This window comes from Coturnix japonica, chromosome 7, assembly GCF_001577835.2.
Source record: "Coturnix japonica isolate 7356 chromosome 7, Coturnix japonica 2.1, whole genome shotgun sequence".
Classification (NCBI taxonomy): domain Eukaryota; kingdom Metazoa; phylum Chordata; class Aves; order Galliformes; family Phasianidae; genus Coturnix; species Coturnix japonica.
The window spans coordinates 22374380-22397919 of record NC_029522.1 but is presented as its reverse complement, the minus strand read 5'-3'; the positions used below and the strand labels follow the sequence as shown (position 1 = coordinate 22397919).

The 23540-nt window shown below is 37.9% G+C and overlaps 1 protein-coding gene across 1 annotated transcript in view; it reads right to left on the bottom strand.

Annotated features, from left to right (window-relative positions):
• Positions 1–23540, bottom strand: part of CNTNAP5 (contactin associated protein family member 5) — a 252770-nt gene that overhangs the window by 42852 nt on the left and 186378 nt on the right. The window contains exons 14-17 of the mRNA XM_015868834.2: positions 10781–10937; positions 2774–2901; positions 2436–2606; positions 200–418 (exon numbers count right to left, since the gene is read on the bottom strand). Of these exons, the coding sequence (XP_015724320.1) occupies positions 200–418; positions 2436–2606; positions 2774–2901; positions 10781–10937 (675 nt within the window). The remainder of the gene's footprint in view (positions 1–199; positions 419–2435; positions 2607–2773; positions 2902–10780; positions 10938–23540) is intronic.

Sequence of the window (23540 nt, the reverse complement as noted above, 5' to 3'; positions counted from 1 at the left end):
AAGAGGAGACTGAATTCTTTGGCAAGAGCTTTGTGTAGGTAGCAGTTTGGGTTTGCTTGATGTAATCTATGCTGGAGGGAAAGAGGAGGCAACAGAATTAGGTCACCACACCTGAGCTCGGCTGCACAACAACAGCATTAGCAAAGTATGAACACAGAAATATTGCATATACCTTCCAAAGCTCTTAAATGGCTCGTACCTACAAATAACTGGCTGTTGAGCTGCAACCGAAAGTGCCCCTCTGCAGGTGCCTCCAGGACCTTCTTGGGGAGGTTGTCCACCTGGAGACTGGTTTGCTTGAGGTTCCGCTCTGCTCGGACATAGTGCCACTGATTGTCATTCAGGGGTGTGGGAGACTGCACAGTTGCTTCCGTGGGGCCATTCCCAACATCTATGGAGAAGGTGATCTCTTTGGGGGCTGGAAGAGACAAACAGAGGGAAAGAGAAAGAGACAGTCTGAATTAAATAGTGCTTTTGACCTCAACAAATCTTACATAAATATAGGGTCCATTAGCTTTTATCATCATTTACCTCCCACCTCTTACCCAGCAGCTTATATGTAAATGTAAATCTGTAGCCTCACTGTTTGATCTCTATTGTGGCAATGCTTGGCTGCTGAAATCCATCTTTTTTCTTTATTTTTCTTTGCCATAACAATCACACTGCACTAGGAACTGTAATCTGTTCTCTTTTAGAAGTAAAAGTGCCAAATTCTGCACTAAAGTCACAAAAAGTATTTCAACAAATTATGCTAACATTGTGGAAAGGATGAAGGAGCTCTGACTAAATATTTCAAAATGCATGTACTTGATAATAAGAAAATCTGCTTGTATATGGTAGGAGAGATCCTCAAGCATTCGTTTGCGTGAATAAACCTCACTCAAGAAGCAAGGAGGAACAGATGAAAAAAATCACTAATTGGGGTCCAGAGATAGCAAGGATCCTAGAAACAGAGTGGTAACCTGAGAAACAACAATCATAAGAAGGAGCATTATCTTGCTCTGCTGCAAGCCACCTGAATGGGTGCCAGAACTCTTTAACATTCTTGTTGCCAATTATTTTTCCCTCTTCCTATAATGCAAAATACATCAGAAAGAACAAGAGCCAGGTCCACAGACAGCACAACAACCAGAAGGCTGAGGATTGAAAATTCATAAAAACCTGTTATTTCAAGCTCCACAGATTGTATAGGTCTGGTTCTGGAAGCCACTTCTTAGACAGTTAAGTTAGGAAACACTCCATAGGGATAGACAAAGATCTATTCTGAGCCCCCTGCATCTGCTAAAAGGCCATTTCCTTACAAAGCAGCTGGTCTGTGGAGCTTCCTTGATACGAGGCCTTTAGGCTGCAAATTCCATCTGGCAGCAAGAAACACAACATAAAACTACTAATGAGAAGTGTATGTTTAAGAGAAAAGTCTTTCCCCAAACTTTTAAATAACTCATTTTTTTGGAAAGCATGAGTTTAACGCATATACTAAAGATTTCACTAAGCAATTCTTTTAGTAACTTGTAGTATTTGTTATCTTTGATACCGAGATGCCATTTTTCCTTCTGTATCCCTGTGAAGGAAATGCAGTACACCAAAGTACACCCAAATTGGACTTAGATGTGCAGTTAGCACTGAATCATACCTCATTACCTTGTGATAATGCACCATGACATTTACCATTGGTTTGACGAATCCAAGGGCCTTCAGGCCATGTTATATTAAATTTTATGTTAGAGTTATTATAAGCATATTATAAAATGCATAGCACTCGGTTTGTTTTTCCTAAGCTTGACAGAATTTGGAATAGAGAAGTAATATTTCATGTCAAAACCACAGTTCCCTTTTGTCACTAATAAAAATTTTAAGTAATCAGAACAGGACTGAGGTGAATCTACTCACTAATTATGTTCCCTACTCCTCTCTTACACACTGAGCTGCAGTCATACTGCATTCACTGAATAGATTTTGAAGCATTCAAGGCTCATTACAGCTGTGAATGACTTACTCTGTGGTAGCACCATGTCCTTCATAGATTCTCACAGTACTGTACCCTACACATTGAATTCCTCTGAAACACTGGGGTTGCATTGTACTGCATATATTATTGATACAGAAATAAATGTAACCATAAGAGCTCATCTCTCAAATAAAATTACAGTCTACAGCATATCTGCAAAGTAGCTCTTCCTCTAATGAACTAAAATGGTGGAAAAATGTATAAATGTAACCACTATTTTCCTTTAGGAAAGATGAAGTGAATCACAAGGTAGTATAAAGTCACATACAGAAATGGACAGGAGTAGATAACTCTAGACCAATGAGTCTTTATATCTCACCTGCTCCAGCCTCTTCCAACTGCCCCAAGACAGAAGCAAAAAAGTCCTTCTCAGTTCCCTACTCCTGCCAAACTGGGCAAATTGCAATTTCTCCATGGTGAAACTTACATCTTATTTCAACTCGTATGAAGTCTTTCATCCCAAGGTTTTCCAAGAATACCCCAGAGAGAGACGTAGTTTTGAAGAAGAAGGAGATGTCTGCGCTGACCTCCGCGTGGAAGGTGGGGAAGTGCAGGTAGGAAGCCTCTGTGTTGAAGGAAGCGGCGTTCCAAAACTGCCCTGTAAACACAACCCCCTTTCTCTATAGTTAATTGATGCAGGACAGCAGCTGTGAGCTGCATGTGGAAAGATGTCTTTCATCAGAGAAATATGTTTAAAAAGACAAAGAAAACACAAAAAAAGGGGACATTCTGTACCTATGGAAATTGAGAAGAGCTAGTACTCACTGTCTCCATAGCAACGCAAAGGACCGATTTTCCAAGCAGCCTCAGAATTTGATCTGTTTGTGTCAGTGATCACTATCTGAGTTACAGGCAAATGGTCTTTGAAGCCAAGGAGGCCGGTATCGTTTGTCCTGGATTATAATAAACAAACAAAAAGAGACATTAAGCACAGACATACTCAGCATTTCTCGTAGAAGGCAATATTTGTAAGATGTTTACTTAAAAAGTTATTTGCAGATTTACCTAGAAGTCTTGTGACCAGCACCCACTGCTTAAGATACATACGTGCACAGTTGTGCTCTTTGCTCATAAACAATGCCGACCCTGTGAAGATGCTGCATTTTGACACATCATGTCTCTGGTATAAACCCTAGCTGTGTTTTAGCTGTGCAGAATGATGAAGAAGCAGAAGCAGAGTGCTGCCCTTCTGTGTGATGGACATTAATGTAAAACAGACCCTGTTGGGTTTCCTCACCAGGATGAATTTGTTGTGACGTGACATAAGCTAAATATGCCCTTCTGTTAAGTTAGCCAGAGACAGATAATGGAACTTTTGCTGGCTTTATGCTTTATCCTAGCAGGAGTGGGGCATGGAATGCCCATGCTTTTAGCATGGACAGGCAGAATATACCTGATCCAGCTTCCAGACAGCTAGCACACAATTGACTCAGCACACTATGAAGGTGGTTGAATTGGCAGAGTGAGTACACACCTGTGAAATTTTTGGTTCAGCAACAGAAACAATAAAGGCTGATTTACTGTATTGCCCAACAAAAGCCTTTTGTTTGTACCAGCAGTGTTCATTGCTCAGCTGTAACCTACACATGGCTGTTAAAAAGGAAAAGGGTGGGAATATTATTTTCTGTTCAGTCTGAGAGTCCTCAGGAAAGCACTGTCCTCAGAATGAAGCACGACATTTCATGGCAGCCCTCTGGTGCCTGAGATGATTCAGTAGCTTTGGCTCTGTGTGTGGATGAGCATCCATCCCACCCATTCTCATGAACTTCACTGAGTCCCTCAGGCACCCAAACCTGACCTTACCACAGCTGAAATCCCCTCTAGAGATACTCTATCCATTGATCATAGAAAGACAAGTGCAATTACACTTCATCTCCAAAGTGATGAGCTTTTCTTCTCTCCGCTCTTTTGCTCAGGCATGAAGTCTGCTGTGAAGCTGGGCAAACAGGCCTGCCAGAGCATTGAGCCAGATCTCTGTAATTTTGGACAAAAAGGAACCCCAGAGCTCCACAGAAACAAACAACCTGTATGCAGGGCCTGCTCTCACCCACATGCTCACAGCTCTGAGACTACGCGGTGCACGGCAACAGTGGCCGGACAGAAGATAACAGTAATTCCAAACTTACAGCCACTGCTCTTTTACGCAGTAAGAAAGAAAGACTCAGGAAATAGCTTTTCCTTTTTGAATGAAACTATTTCTGAGGAGTCTGAAACCACAGGCAAGATCCCAGACTAGCTTTATGTGGCTCAGAATGCTACCGTCCACAAACATACGTATGGCTCCAGCTGTGGGAAGAGATGGCATTTCAGGAAAGAAACAATCAAAATGAACAACACAGCTGTGCACTGACACACAACCTCAGGTGTTTACTTTACTAAGTGCCCTCCTCTGATTAATGTTACAAGAAATAGAAGGGGCATTTTCATCTCTTTGATAAAGGCTGTAAATATTTCATTTGTTTTTCATTGTTTCTAACTGCATGCAGCACAGTTAACTGTCTTCTAATTTCAGGGAGGAAAGGAAAGGTACTTCCTTTGAACTTAATGTTTTTTTCTTCCTTTAGGTGGTGTCTGACATCCAGTTAATTACAAAGCGCAGAAAGATGAAACTCCCACTCTGTACTGAAGGCAGAGTGATGCCTTCAATAAAGACTAACAAAGAAAGGTACCATGTATGAATTGAAAATACATGATCTATAAATCTCTCCACTAATGTGAGATATAACATAAGCATTCTCATATAGCTTACTGCATCAACCTTTGAAAGCTACTGTAAACACTCCGAACAGATTGCAAAACAGTTGTAACAAAAGCTGATCTGTATTTCTAAGGAAGGTAATTAAACGAGGCTTTAGAGTGCACGGAAGGAAGAAGAGTAGGAAGACTGAATGAAAGGCAGAAAGATGCACAGAAAGAGCACATAAAATATGCAGTATACATAGGAATAACTAAGCTGGCACTTACATTAAAAAATAAAAAGATTTTTTACCAAACATTCAAGGGATATTTCTGCAAATTCATTCCAATTCAAAAAATAATGCAGACTTTTGACTAGCAATGATCAGTATTGCAGTAAAAATCACCATCTTCCTGCAGCTACTGCTGAAGATTCCAATAAAAAAACAACAAAAAAAGAGAAAATGGTGACATTTTCAAGATATCTATTCCACATCTCTGAGAATTACATTGCTTATTAGATATTCTGTTATATTGCATGAAGTTCTTTTATACCAAACTTTATGACTCAGAATTCTTGCTAGTTATATGCCAATGTTACTGAGAACTTTAGCAGCACAGCTCAACTGCGAGAAAGAAAAATATTCTATCACTAATAAAAATCATCACTTTTATGGTAACATTCTGGAAACTCAATCAAGTTTCTCTGGAAGCTCAAAAAACTCGTTTTATGTATTTTATTCTCTCACACGTGGAAAATAAGACTTATGAAAGAATACATATTCTCGTATAAACAGACACTGAAGTGAAGCCTATCAGAAATATCATAACCATTAGAGAATGAGCTAATAATGGAAACAAAATATCTACTATCATTTTTATTTCATGATGAGTAATGAAGTTTTGGCAGAATTCAGCACCTATCATGTATTAGCTAAGGCAGTAAAAAAAGAGATCTGAAGACACTATGAAGTGCCTTGTGGAGCTGCAGCTGGAGTGTCTAAATTCTCAGTTTTCTTTAAGCTAAACTTACTTCAAACTCAATTTCTTATGAAGTATCATGATTCCTCTTCTCTTTAAGAGAGGCTGCATCATGGGAGCCTCTCAAATATAGCCTATTATGTCTGGGAGAGGAGCAAGAGAGCTTTGTGTACCTGTACAATAATTTCCTACAGGCACAACAAAAATTCCAGAGTTTGGACAAAACCTTTGGAATTTTGACTGAAAAGAGTATGGGGATTCCCTTTGAACTATTTCAGTTTTCAAGGAAAAGGTATTATCTTTGGATTAGAAAGCATCTGAAGGACAATGTGCGCACAAATTATTTAGTCTTTTAAACAAAAACAAAACCTCATTAGATTGATTATTTTTCCCAAGCTAGATTTTACATATGTGCATTCTAACACTTCATATACACTTAAAAATGCACAGGACTTCTTCAGTAAGCTACGAGAAAGGCTATATAAATTTTCTTTATATAAAAAAAATATACATATTCATTGTAAATGCAGCAACACCAAAAATGAGAGTGCAGCACCTGGATACTTTAAATCGTTGTATGGGAAGTCCTAATCGTAAATGTTGAATAACTGTTTTGATATTGTTTTCCTTTTTCCTGAATAATAATACAAGAGTACTCCAAAAGTTCCCTTTCTGTGGTATCCCAACAGCATAAACCATCATAAATTTGTAACCTCAAAGTAGCTGTTTCCCTACTTTTTTCAAACAGATGGCAGAGCAGCAGTGCCACTAAATGTAATTTCTTCCTATATGACCCCCTATTGGTATGTTATCTTTCTGTACAGTAATGAAAACTGTGGAGGGGTCTGAGCCTCAGTAGCTCAGATATTCGGGACAGATTTTCATGAATAGAGTACATTTGGGAAAAAGAATGCTATTAGCAGCAGATGTCAATGAACGGGATTACAAATGGGTGAGAAAAACAGGTTTCCCTTAGAGCAAGGTTTGAATGTTGTGCAGGACAGATCATTAGTAATCCAAAGGAATAATTTTTAATTACTACCTTGCCTATCTGATGCATCCCAAATGCTTCACTGAGTAAAATAACATAAAAGCCCATTAAATAAAGAACAGCAGCAGAATCAGACATATGTAACCAGTGAAGATAAAATGCAGTTGCTCCTGGAAGTAGAAAACAGGAGTAGAGTTTGGTAATGATAATAACGAACTGATTCCTGTCACCTCAAGGGGCCTGCTACAGTCAGCTCTCCACAGGCAGCTTTTCTACTTTGTTGACAAACGTAGCCATGAAGGCAGATATCCAAGACAGCTCCATACAGGCTGGGTCGTGTATGTCAGGGTTTATTTATGAGCTTTCATGCAGTGCTCTGTGGAGCTGCCTACCTTGCTTCTGAGGCAGGGGAGTCAGCATGGGATAGTGGCTAAGCAAACAAAACCTTTCAAAACCAGGCTCATCAGCAGCTGAGTTTTTTTGCCCTGCTCTCCTTCCAGTTTTATCATCTCAGTTCTGGCACAGTTCTATACAGATGCAAAGCATGATGACGTCTGGATGAGGAGCTACGAGATACGGTTTAGTGGTTTGCTGCAGAACTTGTAGGTCCTTTCCAACCTTGTGATTCTATGAATATGTGTTCTTTTGGAAATGTGAAGACTCAAAACTTAGTTTCCCAGTGAAGATGGCTGCTCTAGAAGACAGAAGAGGAGGATATTCCTATACCAGTATATTGTATATAATTCTATTCAACACCCCCCTCCCACCTTTTTGTAATTTGAAAATTAAGACTATAAAATTAAGCAAAAATGGCTGATCAGTTATTGGTCAGAATCAACAAGTGTCCACTCACCACACTCTTTTGAGACACCTGAACTTCCTGTACAAATGACTTCCAGAGATCCAATTATTTCTGTACAAAGAAAAAAGCCATAAAGTTCCCCAAATTCACTAGGCTTGCCAGTGAATGCAGTCAGCAAGAAATAGGTCTGGTTTGATGATTGGCTTCAATCAAATGGTTGCATCTGAAGTGAAAAAATGGATTCTAAACACTGAGACCAAGTAGCGGACTTCAGGACAGTAACACGCCAACATGGTGTTAAAGATATTCCTCCCATTTAAATGAAAGTCTTGGTGAGCAGCAGGACTTATTGCCAAAGCAAGAGAATTTTGCTTGAGATGAAAAACAGTGTAGGAAAGTTAAGGATCTAAAGGATCTCTGAAACGGACCCAAGATAGCGTGACCCTCCATGCTTTTCAGAAATGCTTTATCCTTTAGATCAGTTTAACACCTTTCCCCAAGTAATGGTTGCACCAAAAACACACCTTCTTTTTGAAATAGTCCATAGCTTTTAAAAAGACAGTCACTTTCAAAGGAAGCACATGAAGCAATGGCAAATCCAGCTCACCTATACATAACTTGTTTCAACAGCTATCTATTCTCAGTGCTGGGAAAAGGAAGAGAACAAAAGAAAATATTTTTGGACTAGTTTTTACTTCATTTTGCAGCTGCTGGATCTCAGTGAATTTTCCCATCCACTAGTAAGAGCTTTCAATAGTCAGGGATCTCTTTTTTTGAAGGTACACATAAACTAGAGACAGGTCACATTTAGCACCTTCCCATACCCCTTACATGGGGTCAGGGTGCCAGTTTGTGCCTCTGCTCCCACTGCAGAGATGGTCTCTCATTCTCTAGTAAAATACCACAACACTGCCCTAGTGTTCTGCAGTGACAGAATTAGCTGTCATCATACTGCAGTTTGGAAGCACGGTGAGGAAAGAAGTGAGGATCTAAATGGAAAAGCATACTTTTCACAAAAATGATTTAAATAGGAAAAACCACAAAAGCCTTCCCCATATATAATGCAACTAATTACATTCCTGTTCATCTGGCTGGCATAACTCCAGGGAGACTAACATGAAGCAGGAGACTGGATTTAGCAGCTGGGCTCAGGTGTCTGCTTAGATATCATTTAAAAGTCAGCATGCCAACAAGTACGTATTGTGTTCTGCCAAACACCTGGCTCAAGACTTCTTTCAGATTTGTTTTCTTGTTTTCTGTTTCTTTTGTTGCTCTGAGAAATTTGCAGGTTCTTCTGGACACAAGACTTAGGCTAGGGAAACAAAGTCTTCAGCCTCTCTCAGCTTCGGATGGATGCTTCAGCCATTCTGGTGAATTTCTACCTCTGAGCAACACTGAGCAGCCTGATTTATCTAAAAAGAGCTAAAATGATTTTCTGGTTTTCCACTCTGCAGCACTCATTTTATTTCATGCTAAGGCAAATAAAAACATCTACTGCTTGTTCCTTCCAAGATAACGTATAGCAGGTTAAAGTCACAGTTCAGATCTCAGCAGGTTTCAGATTCAAATGCTCATTATATATCAGGGGGTCAGTGTTCAAGCAGAGAAACACAAAAGTAATCTTCAAAAGGCATGAAATTTCTTATGTTTAGAAACTTTCTGTAAAGCTCTTGAGATTTCTAGGTTTTAAACAGGTAACCTGCAACTTAGAAAACCACCCAACAGACAACCAGACTTCCAATGGATTTTAAAAAAAGAAAAAAAAAAACAAACCAACAACTAGAAACACAAGAAAACAAACCTGTACCCCCAAACAAACAGTATGTAGTTTAGCTAAGGAAATTTCTACGTGTGCCCTGCTATCATCAAGAACCAGGAGAAACAAGCAACTCTGTGAACAATCAAGCTAATGAAGCATGACATGCAACATCCCTCTCTCATGAGGGTTTTCCAAAATCTAATATAAATATCTAAGTATAGGCTTATTCTTCCTTAACTTCTTTCTTGTGGATTTTGTCTTTTTTCCCTTCGACCTGGCATACATTTTCATATAATGTAGGATTTCTAATACTTTGCATATTTCTGCTCCTGTGTTAAATACATTTGAAAAGTGTTTGTCTGTTCAAAATTGCTGTGAAGGCAAGGAGATAAACGCATCCAGCATAACTTGCTTAGCCTTCATTTCTGAGGAGAAATGCTATAAAACTGCATCTAGCTTTCACCTAGCATTGGCTGCTATGATCTTCTGGTACACTGTCCCATAATCTCAGATTGCCACCACAGCACAGTCCAGAGCAGCAGCTCACCAAATAAAGCAAAATGTGGATGATGCAGCCAGGAAACAGTAAAACCATCTGCTTTTGATGCTCATGTACAAACCTCACCAAAGTGTTTTTGGTAACCAAACATTAAAGATAGATCAACATGCACAATGAAGCCTATCTAAACAAACTGATACAAATCATATTCATAAACCAACGTTTACATGAAGAGCTTCTACAGAAACCCCTACAACTATGGTTTTTGACACTGAATAGTGACTATGGGGATATAATGTGAATAAGCACATTGTCTGGAAACAAGGCTTTAATGTAAATGCCACACAGTGAATAACCAAAATAGTGTAACACATACAATGACAAGTCATTTCTGACTTTTTTTTGTTCACTGGTTTGAAACATCTGGGCGCAAGAAAGATCTAAACCTGAAGAAGGCTTTAAGTGTTGATGCCATAAGTCTAAAATTTCTTACAGAGACTGAAGCATAACCTACAGAAGCCAAAGGAAGTGTTTTCATCAACTTTAAAAAGCTTCAAACTCAATGTAAAAGAAAATTAAGGAATATACATATATGCTATTTACAAGAAATTTTTAAATAAGCCCTTCTGATACTACAGATTTCTTGTTCTTTGACTGCCTGTACCTGAATTCTACAGTCTATGCCTGAAACTTCTGCTGTCACGTATAACCATGCATCAAGCTTCTAGAGCTTTTATTCATGCAATGCAGTGCTTTGACTGAATCACCGAAAACTTTCAAAGAAATAAAAATCCCAGAATTGATATTTAGCAACAAATACTCTTGAGGACAACCCATCCCAGCAACCTTCTTTATCTGGATATCATGTCTTTGGTTCAAAGAAGAAAATAAAGCTGAAATCAGAAATCCAACTTCTAGTTTGACTTTCCTTCTCATTTGATTACACTCAAACCATCCAGGTTTCCCAAGACATAAATTAGCAGAATAATTAATCCTTCTTTGCCCTGCTTCCTACCCCCAGCTGTCACATAGACACTACACCACACACAAGTGAAAATTATTACCATTCTTCTCTATCTGCGTCACAGTTGCAAAAATATCTCATATCCAGACAACTTTCTTCCAGTCCACATGCACACTGCTGAATGCCCGGAAGTGATCCTCCCCAGTAAAGATGCTTTTCATTGGCACGTCCAACCCACCAAGCAAATGGCATTCCATCTGGATGAAAGGTACAGAAGGAGGAAAAAAAGAAAAAGAAGAGAAAAAGAGAAAGAAAGAAGTTGATAAGCAAACTGGATTCTCTTGAGAATGAGAAAGAGAATGGAAGTGAACATGTTAAATAATACTGAAAGAAAGGATGCAAATTTTAGAAATAACAAACCATAAACTTTGCCCAAATTCTGTTTTAATGGATAAATGTTGGGAAAACAGTAGCTTTATGGTATTACTGTTTGGTTTGAGGAACGGATGTTTTCCTCACAGGGTTCATGTGCCAATCAGCCCTGTGAATTTCAGCTGTAAAGATTTTTTTACATGCAAGCCCAACGTCACTGTCTGCATCAGCTCTCCCCAGAGAGTCTGCACGATGCTAGAGCAGAGACTTCATCCCTGAGGGAGTCTGAAAGCAATTCTAACGTGACTCACACTACACAGCTGTCTTGAACCACCCAGTATTGACCAAAGACCTCTTGCAAAACTGACGAGTTGTGAAGCAAATTCCAGCTCTTAAACTGGGATTTTTACATTGCAATCATATATAAGGTGCAAAAATCTTTTAAAATAACACAAAATCTCACCTACTGCTATAAGCTTAATTCAACTCCTCTTGAAACTAGAACAAAAAATTTATCAGTTTCTATGGGAGCAGGACTTGGGATTTTAATATGCTCTCCAAGGGTGAAATTTGCCAATGCTAAGCTCTGTAAGGCATTCAAACATACTGGATTAAGGACTCAGGTAGGAGATAAGTGTTGAAAAAGATTTCCCTTCTAATGAATTATCTCTATGAAGTTATTTTCTATCTACAGGAGCTTTAAGATCTATGTATTTATATAAACCAAGATAGTTTTTTGTTTAAATTTCATAATCTCTTATACATCAAACATCCAACATTAATAGATATATCAAGCAGATTCAGATACAGTGAAATCCTCAGATTAACATTTTCCTAAAATTGACTTTGTCTTCCAGATCAGATAACTTTTTCATTGACTTCTTAATCCTTAAATCAAGAAATGTAATGAGTTACATCTACAGGTAGATCATAAAATTCAGCAAAACTGGAGTATCAAGACTTTCTGATCAGAGGCACTTCTAAAAATAAACTGCAAAGCTAATGCAGAAAAATGCATCAATATGTTCTTCTGCTCTACTAACATTATTAGTAGGCAGCATTCCTCATTATACAAAGCAAGAAAGTGTAAAATATGAAAAGCAATCAAGGTTAACTGTAGATTGTAAGGGACTAATTAAAATGAGTTTTAGAATCACATGGTAAAATTAATTCGTATTTGTTTTCCTTCCAAGCTTAGACTGCTGAACTGTAAACTCATGAAAAAAGGAAAGTAAAAATAGGAAGTAACTCCATTCTCATGATACAGACAATTCAAACATGAGGATTTTGACCAATACCCAGCGATACTCATTACAAAGCCCTAATTCTAGAACATCTAAGGATTCGTCTTACAAAAATGTGCAGACATTTTTCTGTTTCATATCACTGTTGACACAAAGAATGTTTTCATTCTTTTCAGCTGATGTTGTTGAATAAACTGATTGTTATGGCCAGTGAAACGGGAGTTTTCTATATTATTGGGAAATTACTTGATAAAGCTTGGAAAAGTAAACTGGACTGAATGAGAGAATGATTTGTCTAGCAGTTGAAATAGGCCTTTATATAGAAGTGCTTAATTTAATTTCAGAAGTGCCCATTTTGGAAAAAAAATACTTAGGTAAAAATAAGCCCTTCAGACTATAAGCAAATATTAGGATTCATTATTCAAATTCAACCTGTTTCTTAGATTCTTTTGGTAGAAATCATTATATACCTTTGCATAACAGTAAAATAAGCAATCAGTCATAGTAATTAAGTATGAACTGTTTTCTAACATCTTTCAGTCTCTGTTTTGTTTTATCAACCGACATCAAGCAAACACAGATTTATGATATAGAGCTGGGAAGTGGTAGAAGTAACACAGTCTAAGTCATTTACAACTAAATTAAATACAGTGCTAAAAGAACACGGTATTCAACACTATCAGGAACAATCTTAGCTTTTCAAGGGAACAGATCAACCCAAAATCTTCTCAAAAATTCTATTTATTAGGAACAATTCTGTCATCCTTTAGGCAAGATATGAAAATTCTTTTTCCCTAACTGGTCCCTTTGAGATCAATTGTAGTATTAAGGAAAATTATGCCCAGATTCTTCAAAACTCTTTTCCACCTGCTTATATTATAACACATGAGAAATTACAGAGCTATTCAAGCAAAGCTCTTAAATCTGTGGGACTCAAAGCAATATGTGAAGTGTTTAGGGATTACTGAAATATACTGTATGGTATATACTTGAGATGTTGAAGCAACATAATATTTCACTAACACCACCAATCAATCTATCCTTAAATTCTTCCTACTAATTTTACATCATTCTATACTGGAGGGTACCTGGCATTGAGACTGGGTGTTGGTATTGGTCAGTAGATATTCACTAAGGTTCTTTCTTCTAAGTCTGTAAACTTGTTACAACTCCTTCCATTCCATCATCTTGGGATCACCTTTTATTTTTTACTTTTTTTCCAAGCACTATCAATTCTTCTCCACCTATAAATAAATTGATTTTATTTCCGTGATGAAACCTCCAACTTAGGCCTGTGATGTTAACCAAGGGTTGTTAGAATGGTCCGAGAAATTAAGAATGATTGCATAAGACAGCAGAATTCCACCTAAGATATCTGAGAAAAAAACTCTACTTAGAAGAGATGTACCTAATATCATACTATTTATTTAAAGAACAAAAACAACAACAACACAACAAAGTGCAACCCACTATGGAATAAATAAAAGTACAATTTCCTATGCATTTTTGACTATTCTGAGCTGAAGAAAAATCAGTTATAATAATTTAAGGTTGTCTTTGAACTTCGTACTATGGCACTGAAGGAAAAAATGTGTGGAACAATCCCATACTAGGCAAAGCAAACAAGCCTCATGTGACTGAATTAATCAGTAAAAGGACTGGAGAATAGTTTCTTATAAGTTATTTCTCCCCGTATCGCTCAATCTGCTCACTGAAAAGTCGGAATAGTTTTTTTGAAAGGAAAGAATAAGAGGTCTTATCTTCAGTTGACCATCTTGATGCTTTTTTCTACCCATCTCAACAGTCTTGCTCTGTGTGTCTATTGATTTATTCAACAGCCACTAAGAATACTAAGCACCCAGATGCACAAGTAAGACTGAAGACCTTGGTATATGCACACATACCCCGGCATACTGAAGCACACAGAAAAAAACTTAATTTTGGTCCATCCTGGAAAGCACAGAAAGTAAATTCCTTTCAGATGCCAGTTCAGCAGACCGCCAGTACCTGCCCTATCAGTGTGCTTAACTACATAGTTCACTGTTACATTTACTAGACATTATTCCACCAGAAGCAAAACTGGAACAGAAAATACAGGTCAGAAGCACAGAGGCTGAGGACCATGAGGACAACAGCAATGAGATACAGGTAGGTCATCTCTAATGCTCGCTCCTTAGAAGGAAATGGGTCGTGAGATTAAATCATCTGCATTGTGTATTCGGCTCTTCTAGTCATGAGAACTGCTGAGCACATACTGGGAATAGGTGGCCCTCTACAAACTTACTTGAAAATGTTCACTCTTTTAAATCTTTGTTGCACTGACAGTTCTCCCTTTTTTAATTTATTTTGTATTAGAGCACATTGATATTGCTAGAAATAGGAGCTATTTTAAAGCTTTTAGGTTTCTTCATATTTAAATGGCAGAAGTTATTTCAAAAAAATTTTTTATATAGACACTCAGAAGCAGGAGGATGGGGAAAGCAGCATATTGCAACAGCATTCTGCACTAAATTACAGTGTGTATAGATCCCCAGCAACTTCTATGGAGACAATTTACTTATATGTAGGCAGAAAGTCTTGCCATTGACTTTTATGCTTATAAAACATGAGTTAAAATAAGCCGTGGTTTTTTAACAGTATTATATTTTGAATGTTTTTCAAGATTTGTTGGCATCATTTGCCAGGTGGCTCTTGTTATTGCCACAAACAAAAATCTAATGATAGAAATATAACAAGATAAAGTATATTCCACTTTAAAATCCTGTGCTGTACAAACCTGAAACTCTGTCTCCAATAATTGCATATCCTAACACAGAGAAGGCTTCTGGAGTTATTCAAGATATTAAAATCAGTCAGTTTAAGGTCTTTTCCACTGCCACAGCAAGCCAATTTATTTGTATGATTTTGAACTACTGAAACCAACCATGCTGTACTGAAACAACATTCTTTTGGCAGTCTTATGTTCAGTTTTCTCTCTGAAGTCAAGCTGAGTTAAGCAGAAAACTGAATTAAACCTGATGTTTACGTATCCTACCAATAAAAAACACACTATTTTACATCTATGCTCTTTTCTCTTAATGGAAAACATGTGAACAGATAGTGAAAACCAGGAAAATTTTGATTGTAGGATAGAATAAAGCAATTGAAGCCACCTGGCTGCTAGCACAGTCATGAATATAAAATATCTGTTTGCATCAACCACTTCAACAGCATCAAACCCTCACCCATATCTTGCATGTCACATGTCTATGTTGGTAGACATATACACATACATGCTGCAAGGCCAACCTGAATAACCGAATTCAAAGACCAATTTAGAGGCCAAGTTATGCACCCAGCTGATCCATTCTTAAAAACCTCTTGAAAGAAAACAAGAAGAGAAAGTAATAAGAGAGTAAGAACAAAGAAAAAAATACAAAGATGTCTTTTCTAAGATCTTACCATGCTAAGATCTTACATGGAGACAATGGATTTGTCTCCATTGCAATATTTTCCCAGTCTAAACTGTTGTCTAACTCATCCTCTTTGGCCTTTTCAGCAGGAAAAAAATAACAGATAAAAGACGAAATGTTCACAATAATTTTAGTCAAAATTTTGGATAAACTGGAGAATTATTCTACATTGAGCAGATAATGCAAAATAAAAACTTGTATCAGCTTTCTGCTCAACAAGGAAGTCTATAGTACTAATAACTCAACTTGCATTGGTTTGAACAACAGTTCACAACTTTGGGAGAATATGCTGCTAATACACAGTGATAGAAGCTCGGGTTGTGCTACATTTACTAGTACATTCTGTCTCATCTTGAAGCAGGTGCAGGGAATTAATGGTGAAAGAAGCTGCTCTTTGATTTTATAGACCCTCATGAGCCTTGTGGCTCTGCTGCAGCAGGTAGAAAGCTGCACCTTTTTCTGGGATAGCAGTGAGTTTTCTGCATGTTACAACAAAAACCCAATTTTTAACTCAAGGTCTTGGAAAATAATAATGAGACATGGGGAAAAAATCCCCCAACGATACGATTCCTTTGAACATTATTCACTGAGCCACCAGATTGTCCAGTTAGTTTTGTACCATACTATGATGTTGTTATATGACACATACTTGTTTTATGCTTGCTTCCTCTCTTTACAGTAGACCTGTAATGTCCAATTAATACTCACTCCATTTTATCCACAAGGTCCCCATGCCAACTATACAATTAGATTTTATTGTCCTTTCACCTTCTTTAAACAGACACCCAAATACTACCTTGATTTTCAGAGACAACAAATGCAACTGTGTTGGAAACCATAGGAGGTCCAAACACAGCGGCAGGACAGACGCCATTCTGTAGCGAATAGCAGCTCTGCTAGCCAACGTTATTAAGATTTCTACTGAATTTGACTTCAATTTTGGGCCAGATCCTATAATCCTTATTCAGAGCATCTATTGTAAACCGAAGCAGTTCTGCTAATGCCAGTGGACCTACTCTCCAGGAAAATGCTACTAAGTATATAAAAACATGTTCCTTATGTATTTTTTAAAGCGTGGTTAGAATGGAAAAGGCAGTACTTTCTTTCTCGTTATTCAGCTTTGTTGCCAAGGTACACTGCTGTTATACAGTCTCAGAATGAAATAATTGCTTAAAGAAAACAAACAAACAAACAAAACAGATAGTAGCATTAGTCTTCTCCCTTTGGAGCAGCTGTTATCACAGTGCTCTTTCTGAAATTGTTAAGATATTTTCACAGATGAAAATGGGCAAAAAAATGTATATAAACATGGACTTTTGCTTTTCCTAAATTTAACAGGAGGCTAATGATCAGGACTGCTGAGTCGAAATGACAGAGTCATTCCATACTTCATTTACAGTACTTCAGTAAGGCAAAATTAGCATCAACCCTTGGAGACGCAGATTTGAGAACAGACAGGGAGTTGAGACCCCGAGAGTTTTATACGATGAGGAAGATTGAATCTACATCCAGAGTGAAATTTTATGCCTACTACATGTCATTTTTGCAGAAGGCCAAAGATGACTGAAAATATTATGAGTACTCTGCCAGCTCAGGCTGGGTTGTTTTCTCAATAAATTTCTGGCCAAGTGACAAGTTTCTTGAAAGATGCCAAGTGGGACTCAAGCCAGAAAGATAGTCTATGTGAACAGCTTAATGCATGCAGGTGAGAAGAAAACCTAACAACAAAAACAATCTAAAATAAAAAATGCAGAGAAGAGCTTTTAGGATATCTGGAAAACCTCTGAACCTTCATGAGTTTTGCTTTTGCTGATGACGGACTGGATATCCTATCCTGTTGAAACAAATCATTCTACCTCATTCCTTTCATCTCCCATGTTTCAGCTCATCTTCACTTCAAATCTGCCCATCATGCTTTCAAATCTTTTTCTCTCTGTTTAGACTAACACTGCCAAGTCAATTCAGATAAACAAACTCTGCACTGCCTTAGCAGATAGGCCCACAGCATCACTGCACATCGTTCCTCTGTGCTGGAATCAGATCTGCATCAAATAATTGTGATGGGTAAGCCACAATGTGTTCATCATGGCCCTGCCTGGGCCAGAGAAGCAGGTCCAGCTCAGAAGTCTGGAGTTTAAAAGTATAACCAGCAAAAATGATAGAAATAAGATGATGCCAGCATATGTTGCCATTTAATTGCTCATTCTGATCCTCAGCCCCATCCTTTCACCAGAACCAATTTGTCCATTTCCACTGGAAGGCCATCTCCTCCAATGGGAAAATGCTATTCAAGTTTTCAGAGAGGAAGCAATTTCAGAGACTAGAAATACATCAGAGTGGATAGGGGTCAACAGCTGAAGCATCAAAGACTATGAGTGGTGCAACAAACTGTATGTCAATCATTTCATCAGGAGAAAACATAGCATGCACCTGCTATTCACAGAAATGTTAAAGCAACAACTTTTACAGCACTGTAAAAATTATATTACAAGCAACTGCCCGTGGCAAGACTGCGAGGAAGAAACACTCAACAGCTCATCCACTCACTATGACTTTCTGGGGATAAAACTGGCCAGATGCAGGAACAGTTACAAGCAGATCTGGTTCCAGAGAAATCAGGGTACTTGTGCTGATTTGTGCTCACTAAGGATGAGCTGCTCACAGAAGCACAGACTGGTTGAAGCTGGATGGAACCTTGGGACCTCCTGTGAGCATCTATTTTAGCGACTGCTTCAAGCTGTTCTGAAACAGATTCAGGCTGTAAGAATTCATGAGACAAACTCCGGCTGTCACTGAGCAGAAAAAATACACAAAGATCCACCGATACTGAGACTGAAAGAAAAGGCCTAAATAATCCATTTTTGAAGGTGGTAGAGAGGGGGAAATAATTATGTATTTGATCCATTTGATCCTGAGAGTGCCACAGTGAGAGCTCGAGCACTTGTGATGGGGCACGTGTGGAGAGTAACAGATAGACTTTACCTGCAGCACTTTATGTCTCATGCACTCAATATGCTGCAACAGTGAATCTGTACAGCTAAGTCCCCATATTTGCAAAGCTCCTAGCCCCATGTACTCTCATCTGTCTGTCTTCCTGTGCTATTTATCAAGAAATCCAGGTCTAAAAAATCCAGGTCTACAACCTGGTACGCTACCAGTGTTTATAGACACAAGTCAACTGGAATAAAGTTGAGCAGAAATAATACAAGACTTAATCCAAGAGCTGCAGGTATTTGTGGCACTATGTTGGATCATGCCCACAGCAAAATGCAATTTGATAGATTAGAAGACGAAAATAGATAAAATGGGGACATTTGGGCCATCTAATAAGAAACTGGGTAAGTTACAGGAAAACATGTTGTGGAGTGCAATCTTTGCTTAGTCCTTCAGGAGAAATTACATACACTAATAATAGTTCTCCTCTATCCCTTTAATTTGAAAAGTATCTGAGTAAAAATGGAATTACCTTACTCAGCAGAACTTCTTCCTGGATATGCATTAACAAAAAAAGTATCCTTATTATTACCTTTTTTACCCCTATTATTTTTTCCTCTCCTGCTAACACTGCACTAGCACAGCTACTAGTGACTGAAATACATTCTTTGGTTTGATAACTCTGTGAAAAAGCAAGTTAATGCTATTGTCATCAAACTTGTGATGAAAGCCTACAGGAATGGTAAAAACTAGATGTGGGTAAAGAGAACAGTTATTAGCAATACTGATTCACAAAAGTACAAGAACACAACTTGTCTTTCAGTTCCCAGCATGCCAGTTAGAGAATAACATCCACTTACACACAGTGAATCTGATCAGAAAGTCATTGAGACAATGTCATTTCCACAGTGTCTTTTTGAAGGGTAATCACAAACTGGTTCCTGTATGAGACTGATAATAAGTACTGACTTTCACGACTTTTTGATCTTAATGAAATCACAAATAATCATCAGTAAATATGCTAAAATTTTGAACAGGAATGAAAACTTAAACAAATGTTCCTATTAGCACATGAATTAGAAGAGGTAATAACACACTGTTAATCACTTTGAAGCTGAAATCCGTACTTGAATAAATGAGGGGATTTTCTCAAAACTGATAACAGTGATCAGAGTCATTAGTGATAGAGCGCTTCTGTTTAGGAAAGAGCCAATTGGAAAATCAGATGTGAACAACTGAAGTTACCTGTAAAGTTAATTGTACAAATGTGTATATTTGATAGAAGAAATGTTGTATTGTTCTCTGTACAGCTTTATATAATGGTCAGAGCCAAGAACAAAAACAACATATCTATGTGTTTAGATTTATACTAGACTGTTTAAAAAATATGAACATACAATATGCTGTACTCTAAAAGATGAACAATTATAAAACAAAAAAAAAAAAAAAAAAGAGAGAGAGAGAGAACAGACTAATATCCAGTGTTTAGAGAATATTCCAGGCATAATTCCAAGTCTTATACTAATTATAGGCCAACAAGCAGAGCGAAAACCATGTTCAGCCCCTCTCCTACTCTTCTGAACTCTCACAGAACCAGGTGAACTTTACTTTGTGCTCCCAAAACACATTAGTCAGCAAAAAACAACATTCAGCTGTGTTTTCCATGATTCTAACTGCATTCATCTCGATGCCCAGCATTGCGGTGGAGAATGCCCAGCTACAAGCACTTCATCAAAACAACTTCTACAGCTCCCCAGTATCTCTGAGAGGCCAGAAGTACTACTGCATCTCACTGAACTTCTTTACAGTCTGATACGTTAAGATTGCAGAGAAATTGTACATAAATAACTGTTGATTTGACACTGCTTTCAACTGCTAAGCAATTCTGCTTTCCTCAGTGTTACAATTAACATCAGTAGTTAATGTCTTATGAGAAGGAACTGGAAATTCAACTACAATAAACCAAAGCAGCCAGTTTCAACTTAAGGATACGCTCTAACTATAGCATTGCATTGGTTCAGCCATCCCCTTTTCAGCCTGTGATTACACTTCTGTTGGTCAGAGGAGTAGGGGCATCATTTATCATCCCAAGGTAGGTTGGATTGCAGTGAAATTGGGCACTTTGGAAAAACGCGTCTGCAGCAGAACATATGTATAGGCAAGACTATGAAATGAACTGGCTCCAAGCCAGTATGTAAAGAGAAAAACAAGAGAATATAAATGAAAAAAAATAAAAAATCATAGAATACTGTACTCAGAAGATGCTCCTATTGTTAGATCCTGAACAGCTTTAAAGGTCAGAATGACAACAATCTGTCTTCTCTGTGGAGCAGCTTCATCAATTTTCAGCTCTTTTTTCCTTCACCATGTTAAAATGAGTTTACACAGTTAAAATAGATCTTCTACTTAGTTTTTGCTATTTAATTGCTCTCAGGTTCCTGTATATCTCTCTGTACAACTGCAGCAAACTGAAGAATGCATACATGAGTGTGTATTTATATTCCTGTGCTGGATAGAGCATGAACTACTCTATGTAGCTCTACTGTCACTAACACATAATATTATTCAGCTCAAGAGGCAATTTTCTGCTCCTGAAGTACTAGGAAGAATGTGGCAGGTAGCTTCACCACTGCAGTGAATACTGGAATGGGCAGAGATTAGAAGACAAAAGTAACCATGAAGCAAGCCACACAGCTTGAAAGTTTACAGACATCACATTCCCTGCTCTCTGCAACAGTTCCAGGCATCTTACCCCAACACAGCTGAAGATGACCTGGCTTCATTTATCGACTTCTTGGCACTACTAGAGCAGAGCCTTCAATTTCCAGGACTCCAGCTGCCACAGCACTATAGGCTGCAGTAAGTGTATCAAATACTCCATTCATGTTTCCTTTTTTTTTTTCTCTCATGGACTATACACTCTACAGGTTTACAGTCCTGATTTTCCACAGCAATTATTTTCACACTGATTTCCTCTCATTTTCACCACATTTTCTCTAGGTGTCCTCTCAATACAGTGGTGAGAGAACCATCATCAGAAACATTCAGCCTACCTACAAGCTTAACGAAATAAGAACCAAGACCTTTACACACAACATATCTTTCTACCACAGGTCTTTAATTGCTGCTGATTAAATGTAAATCTTGAGGGCTGGACCACAACCAAAAGAGAATCCTACAAGATCACCGCATACACCATCATTTTTCTTTCCAACAGCAAGTCTCCTTAATTGAATGTACCTAACTCAAAACAAGTGCAAACCAAAAGTACCCAAATCATGGAGAAGTTTCAGATTTTACAGTTAGTCCCACACTGAGCATAGAAAGAGTCTTTGAAAGGCAAACTACTTTTAAAAACATGCAAGAGCTTCTCTCTCCAAATTCTTCTCTCTCTGCATGCCTCCACATAAGAAGCTTTTCCAATTCGTTTGACATTAAGGAATTAAGAAATATAAGTTATATGTTTATGGCTGTAACACAGTCCTAAAGATAACATTTCTTCTCAAATCTGAAAAGCAGAAGAAATACAAAGATGAACATTACCCTGATGTGTGCCTTATTATTAGACAGACTGCAAAAGTAATCAGCGATATACAACCTATTGTAATAAAAAATGATAGGCGTGATTTTCCTCCCCTCACCCTCCAACTCAGCATTTGGTTCTGTGCTGTTTGTTTTCTTCCACACTACGCAACTGTTCAAGACAAAATGTAGATGCTCTGAGATTCAGGTAAGATGCAATATAAATCTATCGCACTGTAAATTCAGATATATAGAAAGCTGATGTGTGTAAAGATGATAATCTCCAAACAGAGGACGAGGTTCATTTGTTTGAAATTGGGTTTATTTTCTCCTCTTCATTGTGACTAAATGTTTTTAAGCATTTAAGCATACAGCTTTACTTCTAAATAAAATACATAATTGACTCCCAAACAGCTGGTCTACTTAACACTACCATGTAAACATCTGTTCACATTCATGCATGTGGATAAGTACATCAACTAGCAAGTCTCTTAGGCTCAGACTGGTCTTTATCAAGTCTTCCTGTCCTCTCAGAAACCACTATGATAGAGGCCAGAGACAGTGTGAAGGAGAAGGGAATTCTTTTTAATTTTCTTTTTTTTTTTTTTTTTTTAATATATATATATTTCTTTGGACAATAGGTCCAAAATAGAGGATAAATGAGTGAATATACCAAAATCACAGCTCCGACGCTTTCTGTTTTCAACTATTGTTGCTTTAATGGAAATTCTATTTTCTGTCTCTTTTTGGCTGTTTCCAACTTCATTGCTTATTTTAGTAGCTTATTACTTTTTGTAAGTGCTAGGGATCCTGGGCCGGTGCCTACTGAACTAAATGGGATTCTTGACATTGACTTGAATGCAAACAGGATTAGGTCGGCTGTATGCCTCATTAGGTACGCAATTCTATAGCACCCTCTGAAATTCTGCTGAACTTTCCCTCTCAAGCAAATAAAACAGGTAAACTCAAAGGCCATGAAATGTCATGATTACATTTAGACACTTAAACTGAGGTACCTGACGAATTAGCCATCTTCTTGCCAGGCATCTTAGAAAACTGCAGCCCTCAAGGGATTTTCCCTGGCCGTTATCACTTATTGCAAAGTCAAAGAGAGAAAGCTAAGGTTATTGTTTTGCCTGTGGAATCAAAATATGCTGAGAGTGCACGTTATTCCCCAGACTTTCAGGTTTATTGCATTTCTAATTCACACGTAAGGTCACCATATGTCAAGTGAGTATGTACTGTGTTACCATAGCAAGTGTCATCATTTTAACTCTAATGCTAAATAGTCCTAGACTGCAACAATATTTTCCTTGAAACAGCATGATTAGCTCTC